The sequence below is a fragment of the Littorina saxatilis genome, linkage group LG12 (assembly GCF_037325665.1).
Source record: "Littorina saxatilis isolate snail1 linkage group LG12, US_GU_Lsax_2.0, whole genome shotgun sequence".
Classification (NCBI taxonomy): domain Eukaryota; kingdom Metazoa; phylum Mollusca; class Gastropoda; order Littorinimorpha; family Littorinidae; genus Littorina; species Littorina saxatilis.
The window spans coordinates 82,189,598-82,207,954 of record NC_090256.1 but is presented as its reverse complement, the minus strand read 5'-3'; the positions used below and the strand labels follow the sequence as shown (position 1 = coordinate 82,207,954).

Below are 18,357 nucleotides of genomic sequence, written 5' to 3'. Positions count from 1 at the left end.
TCAGTTTTGAACGTGTATTTTGTTAAGAGAAAGTTATTTTATTTTTATTTCTTTTATTTTTTATTTCAGTATATTATACAGAATGTTATAAACCTCGGATCTTCATAGACATAATGCAGACAACATGAACTTGAAAACCAACAACCACAGGATGAAAATGGAGTGAAAGAAATGTTGTGTTGTGCATGACACATGTCCTAAGCCTTAGACACATGACACTTAAGTTGCCGGCGGGGAACAAGACTGAGGACAGCCCACCTCTACCGAGTGTCATGAGCCTGTGTTTCAGATTACAGGACTTTTGTGGTATACCTTGGCTCTTGAGTCATCAAGCGCAGCACACACTTGTAAAGGAAATAAACCAAAACACGAAAAATGATATCCTGAGCCGGTAGGAATTACCCAATTTTGTGCATTTGCAGTACCCCTAACCTGCCAGTAGTAAAAAAAACCCTGTGTGTGTAACCCTTGAGCTTACAGCTAGGAACTCGAATTATATTGTTGTGTAATGCAGAGCTAACACGAACCCACATCTGTAAAGATGTATTCCTGAATGACCAGGAGCACAATTTTGCCGGTTAATTTGTTCTTTTGTGCATGTCCCTGAGCTAATCTCAAAACTGACTGATCGTATCTCCAAGTTCCCTTCTTTCAAGTCTTTTCTCCCTGCCTCCAACTCTTGCAGGCTTCCCTTTCTAAACCCTTCATGTCAAGTTTTCTCATCTAGACCCCCTCACTTTCCGCCCGGTTTCTCCCATTTTTTTCACGCTTTCCTACATCCCCAAACCCCCCTCTTCTATACATGTCTCCGTCCCCCCAAATCTTAGCCCCCTCCTCAACACGCCTCTTTCCTATAACTCCCCGGCCCCTCTGCCTCTAAAGCCCCTTCTCTACCCTTACCCCCCTCCACCCCCCCCCCTCTAAGTCCCCTTTTTTACCCTTCCTTTCTGGCCTCTCTGAGAAATCACCCGACTACAATATCTATACTGCCACCTCTAAGCCCCCCCCCCCTCCCCCCCATATAGCCTACGTACCTTACCTCAGTTTACTTCTCTTTTCAGTCCCTCCTTTACCCGGCCTTATTCAGGCATGAGACCAAAGGTAGGGCGGATCAGGTGAAGGGACGGGGAATGTTTACAGTGCCGTGTGCCGGGCTGAGAGTAGTGCCCGCCAATGTTTACTCAGGCACCGGTCGCTGCAGACGCGCCTTACTGAGTTATAATTATATATGCCAGAAAATGCAGCGCGCTATTCTGGCCATCAGGCAAACTGTCGTCCTCATCTCTAAGGCAGACTGATACCACTGAAGAGGTGTAAGTTACACCCGCCTTCAGGCTCAGGCATTTTCAAACGCTCGACTCAAGACTATATTCTCCCTCAAAGACCCCCGACCCCCTGCTTTACCCTTACCCTATCCAAGGTCTCTCTGTTTTACCTTTACTTTTCCCTCTAAGGCCCCGCCTCCTTTTCTCCCGCATCAGTCCCCTCTGAGCCCCCTTCACGGCTTTGCCCTTGACCCCCTCTACGCCACCCCCCCTTACGGCTCTTAACCCCCCCCCCCCCTCTCTAATGCCCTACGTACTAGAATTAGTTCTGTTCAGCTTCCAATCTAATTGTCCGTACCGTATCAACCTGATATTGTTTAAAAAAAAAAAGCACCGATATATTTGATTGAAAAATGCGGTCGGCACAGTGCGGCCTCAACTTTTTTAACAGAAGGATAGGACGTCATCAATAAGATTATCTATAAAAAAATTAAAAAAAACACACACACACAAAACAAAAACAAAAAACAAAAACAAAAACACGTGTGAGGATATTATTAAAAATATTCACATGTAAAGTTCATGAACATCTGTTCTGTGGTTATCTGGGATTGCTGCTCTACACATACACACACACACACACACACACAAACACACACACACACACACAAACACACACACACACACACACACACACACATGCGCGCGTCAAATATGGAGTAATGAAAAAAAAGAGAAAAAAAGCCAGACTAAAAACAAAACAAAAACAATATAAAACAAGATCTAAGTCTCGTTGAGAGCAAGAGCTGGGAGTTGAATGGAAGAACTTATTTTATCGTTGTTGTACTTTCCGTTGTGTGTATTTATTAATTTTGTTTAATTTTTTGGGGGGTAACTCAATCAGTCTTGCAAGTATCTAAAGAAGATTTTTTTTTCTCCGTTCATTCTTCTTTTTCTGTATTTGTATCTGTTGTCTTGTCTTTTCTATTTATGAAACCCTTCCTTCTTGCTACAAACTGACATATTTATGCATTCTTAATGTCATTTTTGGCTGTTTAACCACATCATAGCAGGGGCGGACCTAGGGGGGGGTTCCTGGGTGCCCGGAACCCCCCCCCCCACCCCCCATCCGTTTTTTTTTTTACTTTGTTATCTTCCACGAGAGGCCTCCGATTGACCTAAAAAAATAAAATTCCTTCAGCATCTGGGGGGCAAAGCCCCCCAGACCCCCCACCAGGGCTTTGCCCATGGACCCCACCGGGGCCTGAGCGGACCCCGGACCCCAGCTCCAATTTGGAACCCCCCCCTTATCCACAACTAGGTCCGCCCCTGCATAGTGTAGCACATGCCAAAATTGTTCAGCTGAGCGTCCTCGTCGCTATGTTCTAAAGCATCTGTTGGGCGCAAAGTAAGAATCCGGGGCAGAGTTGGAATAATCGGGATTTCCCGAAACCTCATTTGATTTCCAACAAAGCGCCGCATTTCCGGAAACGAGCTGCCTCGTTCTAGAAATGGCAACCATTCGACTGGCACAAAAAGTATACCCTTTTCACAGGTCATGAATAAGGTATATGAAAAAGCAAGGTCTTATACAGGGGAAGTCTTGAATTGGGGGTGTGGGGGTACACTGTGTAACAATTCTCTCAGTGACACTCAGCGCATGCAGCTAGCTAGTTGCTGCTGTCTCGATCTATTTTGAACACAATGATTTTTTTCTCAGAGTAGAGTGTTAGTTTGTTACAACAGGCTGAAATCATCTTTAATTTGAATCAACATTTTGCAACAATCAATCACATCAATATAGCGCACAGACTTGCACAGTTACGTTTCAAGAGCCTAGATTACCATGCAGTGACAAGAGCCTACTCAGTAAAGGGACGTAATGCTGTCTCTGCAGCCCAGAGAGACTGTGTGAGTTTAATATATAATCAGTTAAGACTGCGTAAAAAAATATTACAGTCGATAGTTACCAGTGAAAAGTTATATCGGAACACTCTTGTTGTGTTTTTGTTGTTGTAAAATGTAAGATCTGAAACGTTAAAAATTACGTAAAATTGGTGCGTTTTGGTTGAGTGGGATGGGTCGTTGAACTGTGTTGTTACAGCCCGCCGAAGTTATCAAAAGTGTTTTTGCTTTTTGTAATTCGGTTGGTTTGGTGCGTTATACAATGCATCTGCTTTTTCAAGACTAAGCATTGATCACTTTAAAACACAAGGATCATCATGGGCCATCATGACTTGTATAATTTTACATCGCATTTTAAGAAAGAGCAGAATTCTCACTATGCGCGCGGTACATTTCTAGAATCGCGTAGCGCAAAGTTGGAATTCCTACAATGGCGGCCATTGTTGGAATTCCAACAAAGCGCAGGTCATTTCCGGAAAAGCGCCGATGACGAGATGGGTTGCAACACATCCGTGGAAGATCATCTCCCATTGGTCTGCTCTCGGCAAATGAAGCCAATGAAAGTTCCTTTTACATGACGAAGTTCTTCCGACGCATTGACATTGTCATTGATTCCTCCCGAAGTGTTTGGATGATGAACAGGTGCGATACAATGTATTTCTCCAGCAAACTTTGATCTTCCAAATGACGTTGGACCCGGGAAGGTAATGCATTTCTATGGACAATTATGCTGGCGTAAGTGAACGAGAAAAGGTGTGCGCGAAACAAAAGTTCTGAGAAAAATTCTTTGTTGAAAATGATAATGCTCATTAGATTAGTCTTCATTCAACTTGAACTTCAAGTTGAAGTAGAACCATACAGCTCATTCCTGTTGTCACTCTTACAGTTCCCAAACATTTCACCAATGACTCAGTATTATGTAATACAATTAAACTGACATTCACGATTCCCTGATTTATTTCTGTCTTGCTTTTATGAGCTGAATTTACAGACCTGTCAATCTGTGCAGGGGGAAGCTCTGTCAGTGCACTGTACTGCCATCCTTGGCCTACCAGTACCATCTGTTTGTGTGTACGCTGTGTGCTCATGTGCATGATACACTCAGTGCGTATGCGAACACCTGTTTGTGTTTCTTTGCACAGAACTGCTACATGAACCATCTGTGTGTGTGTCACTGTGTGTGTTTGACTTAAAGGCACAGTAAGCCTCCCGTAAATCATCACAGAGCTCCCCGAGCGTCTACATACAGTACAAGCATACTTCCATTTGAACGCTCACCGAACGGGAACATCCTGGCTGCTTTCTGTCGAGCGTGAGAAATTTTCAAAGAATTTATTTTTGTGGACTTGCTCCTCTACAACAATGGCGCCTCGTTTTGGTGCTGGACGGCTGTTATGAATATTCAATACCGGAAATCACGCCCGGACAGTAAGCCTCCCGTAAACCATCACAGATACTGTCAGGCTTTTACACACAGTACAAACACCCTTCCATTTGAACGCTCACCAAACGGGAACATCCTAGGTGCCCTACGTAAAGAGCGAGCAATTTTTAAAGAATTAATTTTGCAGATTGTCTCGAACACTTTTTGGACCCATCCTGAACTCAGGTCAAACATGAGTTACTTCCCTTCGGGTCTCATTCTATCGATGTAAACTGGCGATAGCCGTGGATCGATGATTATCAAAATGTTTTTGGACCGTGGTGCGTTTTTGCGCTAGACCTAACTTTTAAAATCTAAATAATAAATTGACAGCTTGTTACACAAACATTCTTTAATCATAAAAGAATTCTTTTTTCATCAAGACAAGATCTGTACAATTCAAAGTTGTGAAAGTTTGAAAAGAGAAAAGCCCGGAAGCAGGGTCACGCAAGGGTCGTAGCAGACGACGGTTTATGCATATCGCCGTTCCTCTCAACAGTCAAAAGCCATCGCTAGAGTTCTTGTGAACCACAGCCGTTTGTTTCGTGCATAAAAACGTGCAATTGTAAATAAGCTCACATCGAGTCGCATTCAAATGACTAACTGACGACTACATTGTGAAAAAGGGAAACTGGATCACACGGGTTCACGATGGCTCAGGGGTAAGATAAACCACGCAAAAATAAATTCTTTGAAAATTGTTCGCTCTTTACGGAGGGCACCTAGGATGTTCTCAATCGGTGAGTGTTTAAATGAAAGGGTGTTTGTACTGTGTGTAAAAGCCTGACTGTATCTGTGATGGTTTACTGGAGGCTTACTGTGCCTTTAAGAGTCAGGCAGAGTGTGTGTACTCTACATCACCAAATGTGTGTATGGCCTATGGGGGTGGGGGGGGGGGGGGGATCCTGGTGATATTTCAAATGCATGGGTTTGCTATTTGGGCGGGGATATAGCTCAGTTGGTAGCGCGCTGGATTTGTATTCAGTTGGCCGCTGTCAGCGTGAGTTCGATCCCAGGTTCGGCGGAAATTTATTTCACAGAGTCAACTTTGTGTGCAGACTCTCTTCGGTGTCCGAACCTCCCCCCGTGTACACTACATTGGGTGTGCACGTTAAAGATCCCACGATTGACAAAAGGGTCTTTCCTGGCAAAATTGCTTAGGCACAGTAAATTGTCTACCTATACCCGTGTGACTTGGAATAACAGGCCGTGAAAGGTAAATATGCGCCGAAATGGCTGCAATCTACTGGCCGTATAAAATTTCATCTCACACGGCATCACTGCAGAGCGCCTAGAACTGTACCCACGGAATATGCGCGATATAAGACTCATTGATTGATTGATTGATTGATTTATGCAGGTGGTAGATTGCTGAAGATGATGGAAAAGAAGAGCCGACTGAAGACAGTCAACCCTCAGATCACGTGTACCCTGTGCAAAGGGTATTTGGTTGATGCCACCACCATCACAGAATGTCTGCATACATGTAAGTAAAGTGTATTAAACTATTATATCATGATTTGTTCATGTGACAGTTGACATATTACAGCTCCAGTGTTGTTTTTAGACTCAGAGGACAATAAGTCAATTGAACCTAGGTTTAAAATATTATGTGCAGGTCCAAATGTCCTGGTTACAAAAAGATTGTTCCGTCAGATGACCACATACTTTTAAGAACTATATTTGGACAATATATTGGACAGTTGACAGGCCAGGATCAGACCATTGTGCCAGTCACACAAGATTGAGACTTGAAAACAGACAGCTCAAACCAACAATAGTTTACTTAGCTTAAGGTAAACATTGGTTTTGAGAAGAAGGGACCCTTTGGGCACCCTACTTATGTAGAAAGTATGGTGCCAAAAAAGCAACCAAAAAAAGATATATCCATAATGTTTTTAGAAAAATATGATCTGACTCAGTGACTGGCAAGAAAAAAATAAGTGGAGTGGAGAAAAGTTGGTTTCTTTCTTGAACTTGAAGACATTACAGACAACTTTGGGGGTTATACTTCTTCTTTCTTGTGAAAGTGTTTGTATTGGTCAAGTGTTAGTACAGGTGTACTTATTTTTGATGTTGTTTTCACTGTTTTCAGTTTGCAAGACATGCATTGTCAAGTTCCTGGAAGAGCACAACACCTGTCCAAAATGTCACATTGTAATTCATCAGAGCTACCCCTTGAACTACATCAGGTAACATACTCTGACACTGAATCAATGTACTAATAAGTAAAACAAAAACTGATTTGCTTGAGGATCATCTAGCGCTAGCAGGGTAAATGTCAGGCCACGGCAATCTGTGAACGACGCATAAAACCTGAAAATGATGCATTGTTCTAATCGACGAATTCGGGAAATAACTCTGCTGGGTTTGTATTGGTTGTGAAAGACTCGAAGAGTAAATACCCTTGCTTTTACATTGTAGTGAGACAAACAATCCACATATGCTGATGTCCATGTGTTTAAGACACACCTCGCTAGTGACTGGCCTGGTGTAATGTGACATGGGAAAGCTTACATTTTGCCTCGTGACATTATAGACCAGTTGGGCGGGGATATAGCTCAGTCGGTAGCGCGCTGGATTTGTATCCAGTTGGCCGCTGTCAGCGTGAGTTCGTCCCCACGTTCGGCGAGAGATTTATTTCTCAGAGTCAACTTTGTGTGCAGACTCTCCTCGGTGTCCGAACACCCCCGTGTGTACACGCAAGCACAAGACCAAGTGCGCACGAAAAAGATCCTGTAATCCATGTCAGAGTTCGGTGGGTTATAGAAACACGAAAATACCCAGCATGCTTCCTCCGAAAACGGCGTATGGCTGCCTAAATCGCGGGGTAAAAAACGGTCATACACGTAAAATTCCACTCGTGTAAAAACAAAAACCACACGAGTGTACGTGGGAGTTTCAGCCCACGAACGCAGAAGAAGAAGAAATAGACCAGTCACTAGCGAGGGTGTGTGTCTGAAACATGTGGACATCAACATGTGTGGATTGTTTGTCTCACTAAAAGCAAGGGTATTTACTCTTTCACAACCCATGCAAACCCAACAGAGTTATTACCGAACGTGGTCCATTGAGAAAAGGACAAATGCTGTGCAGTCAGAAGTACTGGCAAAACATTGATAGCTGACAACCCGTTTACTTTTAGCATGAAACTTTGATGTTGTGGAGGGTTGGGGCAGATTTTCTAGTCTTGCCTCACTTACACTGCAGTGCTAAGCCTAAGAAAGTGTGAGGGTGTTGTCTTAACCACTCAGTCATTGCGCCCATCATAGTAAAGATCTGTCGATTGTATACGTACTGGTGGGACTTGGTATTGAGTATTGTCCGCTGTAACTTTTAAGTGTAAGCTAATTTTGAATTGAAGATCTGTGTGTATCTGTTCCAGCTTCGACAGGACAATGCAAGATATTGTTTACAAGCTGGTCCCAAATCTACAAGAGAGTAAGTATATTGTTTAACTTTAAAGCAAACAATTTTGCTAATGGAACCTGATCTAGCTAGGTTAAAGGAGAAATGAAAGAGAAAATGGACTGCAGTCTCAGCTTAGTATGAGATCAGCCAGTTTGCCATGGTTGCCTTCTGCTTTTCGTGGAAGAATGTTCTGTCTCTAACAATTTGGGTTGCTGGTAGTTTTTTGTTTTGGAGATCTGGCCATCATATATCTTGTTTTGGTTGGACTGTCTTTATTGCTTCGGTCAGTTTGCTGACTTTTGCATGTGCCATTTTGTTACCAAGGTGGATGGTGGGGCGATGAGGGAGAGTGAGCTATCATATTTGTTAATGTAATTCTTTCTGTATTGGCACAATTCATTAAAATTCTCACTCTTGAACTTTGAATGTGTGGGTAAGTTTAATGTTGATGCAGTTTCCTTGCAATTTGTGTAAAGTGTAAATATTTTGTTTTCAGAAGAAATGAAAAGACAGATTGAATTTTACAAGAAAAGAGGACTTCCATTTCCGACCCAACCTGGTATGTTGTTTCTGTAGACGGTAGTGTCTACTTGTTTTGCATTTATTGATATTTGCTGGCTTGAGTAATGGTGGAAGGCTTATTAGGCCCCCAAAAAAAAATAGTCTGTTTACGGTAACCCGACCAACCCTATTTTTTTCGCGCAACCCTAGACTTTTTTTTTTGGCATTTGGGAGAAAAAATAAAAAATAAAAAAATAACGTAAAAATATGTTTTTTTGGATAAAAAAAATTTTTTTTTTAAATCCCGACCTACCGACCCTATTTTTTTGGCCTATGTTACCGTAAACAGACCTTTTTTTTTGTGTGCCTTAACAGGGTAGTCTTTCTTTTCCAGAATGGACGATCACATTATCTCAGGAAAAGTTGAACTGTAATTACTTTTGCAGTGGTGTACCTTAACTTTAAAAAAAAAATTGAACCGGCCCCCCAAAATCCCAACCGGCCCCCAACCAGCCCGGATTTCTTACAACCACCTCAGCGGCTCGTCGCGTGCTAAGCACATACACAAAAGACGTACATTCATACTTACAATGCATACATGACGTAACATGTGGATTTGCACTACTAATAGTAATAACTACCACAAACATACACAAGACTTGATAAAAAAATTATGTTTTAATATAATAATTAACCTTGTTTTAATAAAAAAATTAAAAATAAAAGCCGCCACAAAGAAACAAGAAATCAAAAGTGAAAAGTCCACCATTTAAAGTTGAACCACCATACGCATTTATGTGGTCACAATTTAGTTTTTAGCTTTGCTCTGTTGAGAGTGTTTTTGTTTTGATAGCAAAGACTAGTTAGTTGACTGCCTACCCCTTCAAGCAACAGTTAGATCTGAGAACATGTACAATTCCTGTGAAAATGCAAAGGAATTTTGTGCACATAAGTAAGTGGTGTTGCATGAAGAGAATAGGGCTGGTTATGGTGGTGCCCGTCTTTTATTCAATACCGTAAGAAATCTCATGAGCATGGGTGGGGCCAGCGCAATCACCATGCCCTGCTTCCAATGCTTCCAGACTTTTGCAGATTCTTTTCTTTCGAACATTGTGTTCATGCTCACGCAGTTTTTTCTGCAGTGTTCATACTTGAACATAAAAAGCAATCGTGTCATAGACATAAGAATCTTCAGACTTTGGTTTGAAATCAGACTTTTTCTGTGAGCCCTAGAGATAATTTCAGAGCAATTGAATAGTTCATGCCCAGAATTTGTACATTTTGTGTGAGTCGTAGAGCACTTTCAGACTTTTTCAATCATCCCAGTTCCCATGTCTGTATAGAACCACTTAATCATTCAAACAAAAGGGTTTTCACAACTTTTAGGGAGCGACGAGAACAGCAATGAACGCTGCAGGACGCCAGTCACAGCCAACGGTGGGGACCAGGACTCTCATCGTACTGATGAGCAAGTCAACATCTGTCTGGAATGCATGGCCGACAGCATGCGCAACCTCAAACGTCGCTTTCTTCGCCTGTCGTCTCAGGCCACCATCATGCACCTCAAGAAGTTCATTGCTTTCAAGCTTTACAACAACCTTGGCAGATGCAAAGATGTAAGCTGTTTTTTTGTATTGTTTGTTTTGTTACTGTTAGTGCTGGTTACTGTAAAAATACACATCAAAACAGAGTTTATTTTCTTAAATTAAACTTTGCAACATTTGTTCAGTTTTAGTGAAAAGAACTCTGCAATGTGGAATATTTCCTTTTAAGCATTTCATGGGTGAAGCGTTTGTTTCACTGTAGATCTACAATTGTCATTGTTAGGGGGGAAATTTGGGTTTGACTTCTTCTTCTTCAGCGTACGACGGTTTTGACTTGAAATGTGCTCCTTTCTCTTCCTGAAATGTGCTCACTCTCTCTCTCTCTCTCTCTCTCTCTCTCTCTCTCTCTCTCTCTCTCTCTCTCTCTCTCTCTCTCTCTCTCTCTCTCTCTCTCTCTCTCTCTCTCTCTCTCTCTCTCTCTAGATCTCTCTCTCGCTCTCTCTCACTTGTGCTCTCTCTCCCCCCTATCTCTCTCTGAAAAGAGATATAAGTTATATGATAAACACACACACTCTCTTTCTCTGTGCTCGATCTCCATATTTGACATGCAAACACAGTTCTTTTCCTGTAAACACGGGTTTTTGTGAAGATTTGATATTTTTCTTTCAACAGATTGACTTGACATGTTCATGCTTTGTGTGTTGCAGGTTGACATACTGTGCAATGAGGAGATTTTAGGAAAGGACCACACCTTAAAGTTCGTTTTTGTCACGCGATGGAGAACAAAGGTGAGATTTTTTTTATCATACAACCATAGTAGTGCTTAGCCGGTTGAAGCATTTACACACTGATCAGCATAAGAATGATATTTGTCTTGCTGTAAGTAAGAGGAGCAAAGAAAGTAAACTTTACCCCTTCACTGCCACAGTATAACAGCATTTTGGTATTGCTGTGTGCCAGGGCAAATTTTCGCTTTCTTCGGTAGGTTCACTGCTCGATCATTAATTGAGATATCACTTAGATCTTTGGCATGTGTTTTGCTTATACCCTTGGCTATTAGAGGATGACATGATCATTGGACTTTGTTTGTGATTGTTATAGTAAAAATTGATATAATGACCAATTTTGTCAAAAATTACAGTTTCCGGACTTACACACACACACATTGCAGCACGTAAAACCACACAAAACACTGCTAAAACTGGTGTCAAACATCAGGTACTCACATTACAGCCCATAAAAGTATTCTTCTGTGTGGTAATCCATAAATCACTTCTTGTAGAGCTTCCAGAACACTGTATCGCTTGAAAACAGGTCTACGAGTTGAGGTCCGACTTTCGGCCACCATTGTGAATGCTATAGATCGGTTCTACATTTCTAACACAGTTTTCAGCACGTGGTACTAACTTATCGGAACGGTCTATGGGAAAGAACTGTGTTTAGAACCCCTACAAGTACTTGGACAGTGGTTACCTCCCATTTAGTTTTCAGAAATGTCCTGAAATGTTGCTAACGCAAATCCCACGTACTAGGTACGGTTATGGGCGTACGACAAACCGAAAATGACCACGTACCTTGTACGGGGTGGGCAGTGAAGGGGTTAAATGGAAATTTTGTGTTGGCGTCATGTTAGAGCCGCTGTGATTGATTTTGTAACTGGAATGTTCTGCGCTTGACTAGGGTGGCTGAAAAGAAATATAAAGGCTGTAACTTTGTCTTGATTTTCCTTTTGTTTCTTTTCTTGTTATTTTTTTGGGGGATCTTTTGTGATTTTTTTATTGGCTTCATTTTCCTTATATTCAGTTTTCTTGAGAGTAACTAGCTAACTGCTTTAGATTTAAAAAAAAAAAAAAAAAGTATGCCTGATTTGGCTTGTTTAGTAAGAACAGCCACTGACATGATTACCTCCCTTACGTAAGTATGGCCGATCATGGATGAAGTAAAATTGTTGAATAATGGAGCATTTCGTGTTTTCAGGACACACCATTACTACTCCACTACAGACAGAGAGTGACAGAGTTGTGACCTTACGCCACTTTCTTCTGGAACACCAACAAATTCGCTGAAAAAAATGCGCAACCATGCAATGTCATCGTTAAAGTAGCACCACAGTTATTTGGACTCAGTACGTTAACATGCAGTTTGGGAGAGTGGGAAGGGAGAGTATCATGCATTATTTGATAAGGTTTCTGAAGACCACCGTTTTTGTTCTTGCCTTCTGACTATTATTGATCTCTTGCAGAGCACTTTTTGTTCAGCAAGAATTATAATGCTTTCTCTGTCAGTCAAGCGGACAAGCAACATTTCTGTGCAAATGGTGTGTTCTGAAGGTTAAAACCTTGTGATTTCTCGCAGTATACTGCCAGAAGTTGCGGCAGAGAGTTCCAATAAAATACAATCATTTGGAGAAGTTAGAAAACATGCGATAAGAAGTGACATTTTTCTAAAAACGTCAAGTTCTCAAAATATTTTGCCAGCGAATTGCTTCAATACATTGTGACATACAACCCCAGCATGTTCATCAAGGATTTTACTATTATTGCCAACATGGATTGCTGGCTACAAATAAAGGCTTCCGTCACTTGTTATGCAGGGTCAACGTGTTTGTACAGTTTATCCTTTAAGTTTAAGGATAGTCAGCTATGGTGTGTTTTTCCCTACGTGTTTAAAGATGTGCAAAAAATGTCAATGAATACAAATTATGCCAGTCTATTCCCTGTAATGAAAAGTCAGTGTTGACTCAAAACATCAGTGTATTTTACCCTTGTTGTTTACACTGCATTGTGCCCCCTTTATAAGCCTGGTTGTTGGCTAATACTGCTCCCCCTCCTCCCTTAAAATATATGCATTGGCTCTCTTTAAACTTTATGCCAAAGCAGTAGTCAGTATGATCTAGTTTATGTGTGTATGTACAATATATATGTGTACTTGCAAGCAAAAAGTAGAGGTAAGTGATTTTAGTCAAGGGAAGACAAAACTGAATGCACCATACTTCACATTTCAAATTTTGAGAAAGCTGTGTGTCAACTCTTGCTGGTGTATGTGGTTCTGTTTTTGTGAGATATCTTAGTTTGTCTTCCAGCTTTTGACAGGCAGTTACCAATACGTTTAAGAATGGAACAAATGTGCTTCTGTTTCTGACACAAGATGCATAAAGTGGTGAAATGTGTTTGGGAGTAATTTATTGACAGAATGTATGTTGCTGGCAGGTCTTCATGTTCACAGAATAAAGTGACCAGTAGGTGGCCCAAGGGCAGTGCAGTAGGTAAAGCAAGGAGTAAGATTGCTTGATTCGGGTTTCAATCCCAGCTGTTCTGGGATCAAGCCAGGATGGAGGATAATTTCTTATAGGTGCACAGATTAGATCAAATCTGATAAACAAAGGGAAGTAAGCACCTTAAATGCATTCAACATCTGTAATCGAGTATGAGTTATTCGAAACCAATCTCCTGGCACATGAGAGAATGACAAGTGTTGAAATGAACAAACGACTTTCATCCTCAGAAACGAACAAACTCAACTTTTGGGGGAACGGAGAGCTATGCGCCGAGTATCATGAACCAGATGAAGATACATATAAACAATGAATGCAAAAAATAACGATGAAAGAGAGTTGCCCTGACAGCAGACACAATTAACCGGTAGTTAAAGAGCTTTAATGTCAGTTTCTAGTCGATTCATTCCACACAGGAGAAGATAATGGAAGAGCTGACAACCTTATAACTGGAAAGCTGAGATTAAGTTAAATGGGAACAGATGTTCAGTCTTGCCAGTGTTCTTTTTTTGCGTTACACCCTGTGTATGAAAACACCTCCGCGCGGAGGGGTTTTGCAGCCAGCGCAATGAAGATAAAGAGGGAAAATTTTCTCGGCTTGCGCGGCAGCAAGCAGGATGTCTCAAGACTGGTTAAGAATTGTTTTTGTCATATGCTTTCACTTTAGCCAGTTTCTTTTAGAGGTCAATTTTTCCATAATCCGCTCTTAGTATATTTTTAAGTGCTGATTGGTAAAAAGGCCTGTAAGTCTTGCAATGCCTGTATTTGCACACCATTATTGTGACTAAACCCTTTTGTCAGCATCTATCTGTTTTACTTATTTGTGTGCTTTCGTTGATTTGTTAATTCATTATCAGCTGTAGACCATCAATCCTGCTTAATTAAACAGGCCAAAATGATGAACTTTCATATTTGAACTGTTTTTGAAAAAGAAACATTTCCTATCATTCCTGTCATGATGTGTAAATGTGGAACTTGATTGTACTCTGTAGTTGTTACTTTGTTTTAATTTATGCACAACCACGGTGAAGGGTCATACACTGCGTTGAATAAATTGAACTTTTGTTTCATGACTCCATGTACATTTATGTGGTCTGGAACAGAAATACAGTGGTACGTGTACCTGTGAAGTGAGGCCCCTCCAATGAGAGTAATCTTCCAAGTCAAGGACACCTTCCATTGCCCCTCTGTTATCTTGACCAAAATATAACTGTCGTGAGAGGCCACCTGCAATGTAGGGCCATTTTTGTGGTTGGTTCCTAGGGTGTCTTTTCATCACAGGTACCACTGTCCAGGAAAAATTGGTTGGCAGTTGATTCTGCTGACTGTGTGATAGCTGTCTTGGAGGTCCTTTGAGTTTTGTACAGAATGTGAATGCATTTGGTGAGAGTTAAGTAAAATCTCATCATTAAAATAGTATGATGCCATACACTAGCTCTTGTGTCCTTGTAAAGTGATGATTGTATTTAGTGCAAGACTTGACTGTCTTCAATATTAGAAGACTGCGCGTGTATGTGTGTGTGCACGTGAGTGTGTGGATGCATATAATTATGTGAATGTGAGCATATGTGCTTGTGTATTTGCCTGGTACCTTTGAGAATTGGGATAGGTTAGTGTTCTTGTTCGCTGTTTATAAAAAAAAATTCATTCTTTGAATCAACATTTTTATCAGCAGAGGCAAGATAATGAACATGAATTTTGTCAATCATGATTTTGTGTTGAATTCGGAAGATACATTCTTTAACCAAAGACCTATTCAAACACACTTTTGATTGGGGTCTCCTTTTTGACAACCTTGTATAGATAAATACGCATTTGTGTTTGGGATCTTTTCGTTTTCCCCCAGCGCTATTATAGGATGATTATGACCTTTAGATAGCATCTGCAGGTCTGAATAACAACTTTTTAAGACTGCGCAAATCTGAGAAAATGAGGAACTCTCAGTGGATTTACAGATGTTGTGAACTGAAAATCTGAAAATGCAGAATCGGAAACCATGGGGAAAAAATGGTGTGTGTTTGTTCAAAGGTGTTTTCCAGATTTGTCAAGAGTTTATACTGATTAGATTCTCATATTTAAACTTGTTTGCAATTTGTACTGGCATTTTGGTGGGCACATTTCATCAGATGTATTGTCTAGTCTGCGCAGAATTAAAAAAGAATCTTGAGTTTTCTCTAGTATAGATTATACAAAACTGTTGACAGAACAAACTGACAAAAACAAGATGTTTCAAAAATGCATGAGTAAAGACTCCAAAAAGCTTACTTTTTGCATGATTAGACAAAGTTTATTGTAAAAGAATTGGAAAAAGGTCTGGAGAAAAGATGTTGAATGAGACTCTGGATTGCCTTGTTGTGTTGTACTTATTAATTGCATGCAAAGCAAGGATTATGTTTTCAGGTTAATTTTGATGATGACCAATACACAATTCTGTCTTTTTACTCCAGTTTGTTAAAATTTGAGAGACAGGCATTAAAACATTATTTGGAGCAAGATCGAGGTGGAAGCATGTTTGTTGTTAAGTGCAAATGGATATCGCTGTGAATGACGGATTGACTTATGAATGTTCAGATTGGTGAGTATCGTGGTTGATAGTTAGGGGCGATATGTAAGTTTAGTTGCTCCAATTGTTGGTTTTGTTTTTGACAAAGTCATGTAACTCGAATAAATCTTTACACACAAGACTTGTATGTTTTTCATTGTTTGTTATCTGAGTCAAGTGTGTGTGTGTGTGTGTGTGTGCTTTTTGACTATTATGCCAGTCCACTTACTCGTCTAAATGAGAAACCGTTTTGTTCATGATGTACGATCCCATATTGGCATGGAAGACATCAACACTTTTCAGGATCAGGTTCAGGATCGATACATTGCAGGAACCTATAGGTTATCGTCGCAACGGAAACGAGAGAGTGCAACCCCAAAATTTAAAAATTGTAATCGTAGGAATTATTGGGTCCTAGTCTTTCCTCCTATTTCCAAGGAGATCAGTTAGTAGGGTTAGGGGGGCGGTTGAAGAACAGGAAGCATCGGAGTAGTACCCCCAGCCTCCCCCCAAAAGTAAGAGCGTATTCTGACGCTTAAGGCCTTCCTTACTTGAGCCCCAACGTACTTGACTTCGCGAAGACTTGGGAAAAGTCTTAGGCCAACAAAAAAAAGAATTCAGTAGGTCGGGATTTTATTTATTTATTATTTTTTTTCCAAAAAAACATTTTTAAGTTATTTTGCCTAAAAAGACTTTATTTTTTATATTTATTTTTTATTTATTTATTTTTCTTCTCCCAAATGCCAAAAAAAAGTCTAGGGTCGCGCGAAAAAATAGGGTCGGTCGGGATACCGTAAACAGACTATTTTTTTGTTGTTGCCTTATCAAAATTCAGTGCCATTGCTTCGTGCAGTAAGCTTTGTGATGTCAACTTTGCCCTAATATCGGAAGTATGAATCATTTGAAAATACATTTTACACACACACACACAGTTAATGACCATATTATAAGAAATTACACAAAAAGTTATTGAGTAGCCAGTTACATGCAACAGCAGCATTCTTATTCAGTCTCATCTTCATGACACAAAGAAAATGAAGGTAATAATTATATATATATTTTCATTTCTCACTAATTATTGAAATACTTGATAAGCTTTTTTTTCTGTAATTCTAAATGAGGCAGTTGCATTTTCATATTCTCATTCAAATTATTAACAGACATTCAGAGGTACATGTAGCTGCATGCCCACAGAATGCCATTCAAGTTATCTCGTTCCCCTGTTTTTCCGATCGTTGTTTTACCGGAACTTACAGACGTGTCAGGCACGCGCACTTGCTGTTTGTAGAAATTGAGCAGACAAGCTCCAACCGAAAAATCTAGCAGATGTTAATGGATTTTTAGCATCAAATTAGCTCTTCTGCAACATGTTCAAAAATTTGAAGAAGAGGATTGAGCAGGGGGTTGCTCAAACTCCGCTTAGAGCTGCAGTTTCTGCCCTTTCTAAAGTAAGTTAAACAGGAAGTGTAAGCCCATGTTTACATGCAGACGAATTTTTCCAAAACGCTTGGGGAAGTTGCTTGTTCTGCAATGTTCGTTGCTAAAGCAGTTAGATCTGTTATATTTGACCATGCATCATATTGCTTTGACGTTATTTGATTTGTAGAAGTTGCACATTGAACGAACAGACGATAATCTTGCAAGATAAAGAAGCTGTGGTAACAATGCCAACTCGATCTCACTGATGGCCCAAAATTCAATAAATTGCATGACTCATTTCATTGACCCCACACTTACCTATTACCTATCATCAGTTTGGTAAATCATAAACAGTACGTTTACCCAAGCAGTTAATTATGGCCTGCATCTTCTCGTCACAGCCAAATGTATGAGCTTATCAAAACACTGGAAAAGCTTATTTGTAAAACGGTCAATATTTTGATACATAGTACTATGGTAGTAACATACTTTTCATAGGCAGTTAAATAAAATATCCTTTTAATTCACAATCACATAATTTGCTGTTCAAGCCATTTTACCAAGTTTAGCAGTGTTGCATAGGAATCAGAGCGCTTTTTTTGAGCCAAGTCGCTCGTTTGGCCTATATTAGTCAACAAATCATAGCGAGACAGGGCGCTTCAAGATGGCGAAGCAAAAAGATGACAATGATGCGAGATGTGAAAGAAAGATTTACTACTCGGGCTAGCAGACGATTCGATCAGTGAAAGTGTCGGACCGAATGTTGTTATTATGGGAATGTTAGCTGCTGTGGTCACGATATATACATTTATAAACCTTCAAATGCAGTTGATCCATTGGTTCACGTCAAATACCACGGCGAGGAGATGAGATGCTACACGCCATCACAGTTCCAACACCACTGCCATTTTTGAAAACAGTGTGCACTGCTGGCAGCACATCCAAAAGCTGCTTGCTGCATGTGCACTTCACGTGCGCTTTTCTGAACTGCATAAAGAAACAGCTTTTTGTAAAGCGCACTGCAAGTGCTCACGATTGTGGCTTTAACTGGTCGATCATGTGTTTCCCGTTTC

General features: G+C 40.5%; 1 protein-coding gene across 1 annotated transcript; it reads left to right on the top strand.

Annotated features, from left to right (window-relative positions):
• Window positions 1-3,731: 3,731 nt before the first annotated feature.
• Window positions 3,732-16,007, top strand: LOC138982934 (polycomb group RING finger protein 3-like). Its single transcript, XM_070356330.1, has 8 exons — window positions 3,732-3,874; window positions 5,954-6,079; window positions 6,689-6,785; window positions 7,979-8,034; window positions 8,501-8,563; window positions 9,892-10,121; window positions 10,757-10,837; window positions 12,027-16,007. Exons 2-8 carry the CDS (start codon window positions 5,971-5,973, stop codon window positions 12,072-12,074), a joined length of 684 nt encoding a protein of 227 aa, XP_070212431.1. The 5' UTR covers window positions 3,732-3,874; window positions 5,954-5,970; the 3' UTR covers window positions 12,075-16,007.
• The last annotated feature ends 2,350 nt before the right edge of the window (window positions 16,008-18,357 follow it).